The sequence below is a fragment of the Vicia villosa genome, unplaced genomic scaffold (genome assembly GCF_029867415.1).
Source record: "Vicia villosa cultivar HV-30 ecotype Madison, WI unplaced genomic scaffold, Vvil1.0 ctg.001831F_1_1, whole genome shotgun sequence".
NCBI classification, from domain to species: Eukaryota; Viridiplantae; Streptophyta; class Magnoliopsida; order Fabales; family Fabaceae; genus Vicia; species Vicia villosa.
Window position 1 is genome coordinate 399,114 of NW_026705741.1, and position 5,422 is coordinate 404,535.

Here is a 5,422-nt window from a genome sequence, read left to right on the forward strand (position 1 = left end):
GCATAACAATTGCAGGTATAGTAATGAAGTTAATTTATGTCCCGTTTTGGACGCATGTTGGTTGTAGGCTTAAATAGCCAAAGTTGAAAGTTGAAAGTTGATTATGCTGTTGAGTTGTATTGTGTTGATGTTGTTGTTTGTATGCCATTCATACTGAGTCGCATTTCATTGCATTATTAAGTTGGAGCGGTCTGCTCACCATGATGGCCTGTAATGGCAAAGTTTAAAGTTGAAGGCTTATGTCTTGTTAAATGCCTCGATAACTTGGCATGATTTTAAGTTAGTAGTTTTACTCCGATGGATCCACATGTATTTGCATAGTCGAGTCTCATGTTGAGTTGCATTTTGAAGTCGTTGTTATTATTACGTTGCATGGTTGATTGTTGTGTTGTGGCTATTTTTGAATGCGGTGAATACTGTGTGATTATATGTCTAATATATCAATTATCATACTTTTACTTATATTTTTTGATATCTCACCCTTTCTTTGTTTTTTTCGTTGCCTATATATTGGTAACGTGCAGGTAACGAGGAGTAAATATTTAGTAGCTTTTTGGTGTCGTTGCTCTGATACGTAGCACTCAGGGGAAACGAACGCTTGTTTTGATTTACGTTGTTATTCCCTTTAAAGTTGAATCCAATTTTTATTTTGAGAAGTCTGTTTCTGATTTAAGTTGTTGAAAGATGCTATGACTACTCGAATTTTTAAGTTGATTTTTCCGCTGCAGTTACTTAATTAAAGTTGAATCAATGAGACTAAATACTTGTTAAAGTTCTTTAATTTATTCGGTGCTATGTATCTGTTTAAAATTAAGTTGTTTTGTTGTTGGTTTTAAGTTTTGAATGTGATACCTCAATATAACGTTGAAAATTTTGCACTCTGTTTTAGTTATAAACTTTGGGGTAGATTTGGGGTGTCACATTAGTGGTATCAAAGTAGGTCGGTCCGTCCGGCCTAGTTGTTGCATCGTTAAAAATCGAGTAATGTTAATTGCTTTTATCTAACTGTTGTTTATGTTGTAGTGCTTAGTTGAGATGGCTGGTAGAAACGATGCTACAATTGTTGCTGCTTTGGAGGCTATGGCTCAGGCTTTGGAAAATCAGCCAAATGCTTATGAGAATGTTGGATCTCGCAGTTTGGCGACTTTCAAGAGGGAGAATCTGCCGGTCTTCAAAGGCAGGCATGATCCTAATGACGCATTGGAATGGTTAAAAGAGATTGAGAGGATCTTCCGTGTGACGCATTGCAAGGTTCACTGAGTTAGCTAAGTTCTATCTGCACTATGATGGAGAGGGTGATGAGTTCTCTAAGTGCATCAAATTTGAGAACGGGTTACGCTCTGAGATCAAGAAGGTTGTTAAGTATCAGAAGATTCTTGTTTTTCCCGAATTGGTTGATAGTTACAGGATCTTTGGAAAAGATAACAATGCTCATTACAAGGTTGTTACTGACATGAGAGGCAAGAATCAACAAAACCATGGAAAACCGTATGATGTTCTAGCTGGTAGGGGTAGACAGAGAGCAGCTCTGGGTCAGAAGACTAGTGGGGGTACTGCTTCTGGTATTGTTTGTTTCAAATATGGGCAAGCTGGTCACAAGAGTACTGTTTTCAATGCCGATGTGAAGAGATGTTTCCGCTGTGGCAAGACTGGGCATGCAATATCTGATTACAAGCACAAAGAGATGGTCTGTTTTAATTGTGGCGAAGAGGGACACATTGGAAGTCAGTGTCTGAAACCAAAGAAGGCACAATCTAGTGGAAAAGTGTTTGCTTTGGCTGGTGATTCATCAGGCAATGAGGACAGACTTATCAGAGGTACATGTTTCATAAATAGTACTCCTTTAATTACTATTATTGATACCGGTGCTACTCATTATTTTATTGCTGCTGATTGTGTTAAAAGATTGGGTCTTGTGTTATCTTATATGAATGGTGAGATGGTAGTTGAGGTTCCAGCCAAGGGATAAGTGACTACTTCTCTAGTATGTTTGAAGTGTCCTTTGTCAATCTTCGACAGGGACTTTACTGTTGATTTAGTTTATTTGTCGTTAAGTGGGTTGCATTTAATTTTGGGGATGAACTGGTTATAGTATAACTATGTTACTATTAATTGTTATAACATGTCTGTGAGGTTTTCAACTGTTGAAGAGGAAGAAGTTGGTTTGGTGTCACCTAAGAAGTTGTGACAGTTGTTGAAGGAAGAAGCTGAGATGTTCTCATTGATGGCGTCATTGTCGATTGAGAATCAAGCTATAATTGATGAGTTACTGGTGGTGCGTGAGTTTCCTGAAGTTTTCCCTGATGAAATTCCTGATGTACCGCCAGAAAGAGAGGTTGAATTTGTGATTGATCTTGTACCTGGTACCAAACTTGTTTCTATGGCACCGTATAGGATGTCTGCATCTGAGTTGGCTGAACTAAAGAAGCAATTGGAGGACTTACTTGAGAAGAAGTTTATCATACCAAGTGTATCATCGTGGGGAGCTCCAGTGCTGTTGGTAAAGAATAAGGATGGAAGTATGAGGCTTTGTGTTGATTACAGACAGTTGAATAAAGTGACGACTAAGAACAGGTATCTGCTACCAATAATAGATGCTTTGATGGACCAGTTGGTGGGTGCTAGTGTATTTAGCAAGATTGATATGAGATCGGGTTATCATCAGATTAAAGTAAAAGATGAAGATATTTAGAAGATGGCGTTTAGAACGAGGTATGGACATTATGAATATTTTGTGATGCCTTTCGGTGTTACTAATGCGCCGGGAGTATTCATGGAGTATATGAACCGTATCTTCCGAGAGTATTTGGATCAGTTTTTCGTAGTGTTCATAGACGACATCGTGATATATTCTAAGTCAGAAGAAGAACATGTGGATCATTTGAGGATGGTGTTGCAGGTGCTGAAAGAAATAAAGTTGTATGCAAAGCTTTCCAAGTGGGACTTTTGGTTGAAAGAGGTCACTTTTCTTGGTCATGTCGTATCTGGTAGTGGCAATGTTGTAGATCCATCTAAGATGTTGTGTTGCAATGGGAATCTCCGAAGTCGGCTACTGAGATTAGAAGTTGCTTAGGTCTAGTCAGTTACTACAGACGGTTTATCGAGGGTTTCTCTAAGTTGGCACTTCTGTTAACCAGGTTGGCTTGTAAAGGTAGAGCTGTATGGGATACCCAATATGAAGAGAGCTTTGTAGATTTGAAGAAGATATTGACGACGACTCCGGTTTTGACATTACCTAATGCGGGAGAACCTTTTGTGGTATATTGTGATGCTTCTCTGATGGGTTTAGGTGGTGTGCTCATGCATAATGATAAGGTTGTTGTTTATACATCGAGGCAGTTGAGAATTCATGAAAAGAACTACCCTACGCATGATTTGGAGCTTGCTGCAGTTGTTTTTGTGCTGAAAATTTGGAGACATCGTCTATATGGTTCTATATTTGAAGTTTTTAGTGACCATAAGAGTTTAAAGTATTTATTTGATCAGAAGGAGCTGAATATGAGATAGCGAAGGTGGTTAGAATTGCTGAAAGATTATGATTTCGGTTTGAATTATCATCCAGGTAAAGCTAATGTTGTGGCAGATGCTTTAAGCCGAAAGACCTTGCATATGTCACCTATGATGGTTAAGGAGTTCAAATTGATTGAGCAGTTCCAAAATATGAGTTTGGTTTGTGAAGTGACACCGTAGAGTGCTAAGTTGGGAATGCTTAAAGTTAACAATGATTTCTAGATAATATCAATGAGGATCAGAAGTTGGATGTGAAACTATTGGACATTATGGTTGGTTGTGGCTAATCAGAGAAAAGTGACTTTAAGATAGATGTGCATAGTGTGTTGAGACTGCAGGATCGAATTTGTATCCCTGAGGATGATGATATGAGAAGGATGATTATAGAGGAAGGTCACAGAGTAACTTGAGTGTTCATCTTGGAGCTACTAAAATGTAGCAAGATTTACAGAAGATATTTTGGTGGCCAGGAATGAAAGAGGATGTGGCACAATTTGTGTATGCGTGTTTGATTTGTCAGAAATTGAAAGTTGAACACTAGAAGCCTGCAGGGTTGATGCAACTGTTAGAGATTCCAGAATGGAAATAGGATAGCATTTTGATGGATTTCGTGACGGGATTACCTAATACTGCAAGGGGACATGATTCGATATGGGTAGGCTCATTTTATACCAATTAACATCACATATCTAGTTGCAAAGTTGGGAGAGATCTACACCAGAGTGATTGTGAAGTTGCATGGCGTTCCTCTGTGTATCGTGTCGGCTCATTTTATACCTATTAACATCACATATCTAGTTGCAAAGTTGGCAGAGATCTACACCAGAGTGATTGTAAAGTTGCATGGCGTTCCTCTGTGTATTGTGTCGGATAGAGATCTGAGATTCATTTCTGATTTTTGGAAGAGCTTGCAAGAAGGTTTGGGTTTTAAGTTGAGGTTAAGTTTTGCGTATCATCCGCAGATGGATGGTCAGACAGAAAGGACTATTCAGTCGTTGGTGGATTTGTTGAGAACATGTGTTCTTGAGCAGAGAGGTTCGTGGGATACTTATCTTCCGTTGATCAAGTTCACTTATAATAATAGTTACCATTCTAGTATCGGAATGGAACCTTTTGAAGCATTGTATGGTCGGAGGTGTAGGACTGCGTTATGTTAGCATGAATCTAGAGAGAGTGTAGCACTTGGCTGGAGATTGTTCGAGAAACTACTGAGAAGGTGAAGTTTATTCGAGAAAAGATGAAAGCTTCTCAGAGTAGACAGAAGATCTATCATGACAAGAGAAGGAAAGATTTGGAATTTCAAGTTGGTGACCATGTGTTTTTGAGAGTCACACCTGTGACTGGTGTTGGGCAAACTTTAAAGTCTAAGAAGCTCACTCCTCGTCTTATCGGTCCTTACCAGATTTTGGATAGAGTTGGAAAAGTTGCTTACTGAGTGGCGTTGCCGCCAAATCTTTCTAATTTGCATGATGTGTTTCATGTGTCACAACTCCAAAAGTACATTCCAGATCCGTCTCATGTGGTGCAGATGGATGACGTGCAAGTGCGGGATAATCTCACTGTGGAGACTAAGCCTGTGCGAATCGCGGATCGGGAGATGAAGATTCTTAGAGGAAAAGAGACTGCATTGGTGAAAGTTGTCTGGTTAGGAGCTGCCAGAAAAAGCATGACATGGGAATTGGAGAGCAAGATGCAAGACTCCTACCCAGAGTTGTTGAACCAGGTAAGTTTTCGAGGACGAAAATATTCTAAGTGAGGGAGAGTTGTAACACCTGTATTTAATTAAATAATTTTTATTAAATATATTGAGTATTTTGCGATGATATGTGGATTTAGTTAATAATCAGACAGAAAGTCGAATAAAGTTGGAAGATAAATAATATTATAATTAATATTTATTTTAGGAGTTATT

General features: G+C 38.7%; 1 protein-coding gene across 1 annotated transcript; it reads left to right on the forward strand.

Annotated features, from left to right (window-relative positions):
- The first annotated feature begins 1,035 nt into the window (after positions 1 to 1,035).
- On the forward strand, positions 1,036 to 2,188 carry LOC131636800 (uncharacterized). The gene is made up of 3 exons (XM_058907395.1): positions 1,036 to 1,208; positions 1,252 to 1,817; positions 2,151 to 2,188. The coding sequence occupies exons 1-3, from the start codon at positions 1,036 to 1,038 to the stop codon at positions 2,186 to 2,188; spliced, it is 777 nt and encodes a 258-aa protein (XP_058763378.1).
- The last annotated feature ends 3,234 nt before the right edge of the window (positions 2,189 to 5,422 follow it).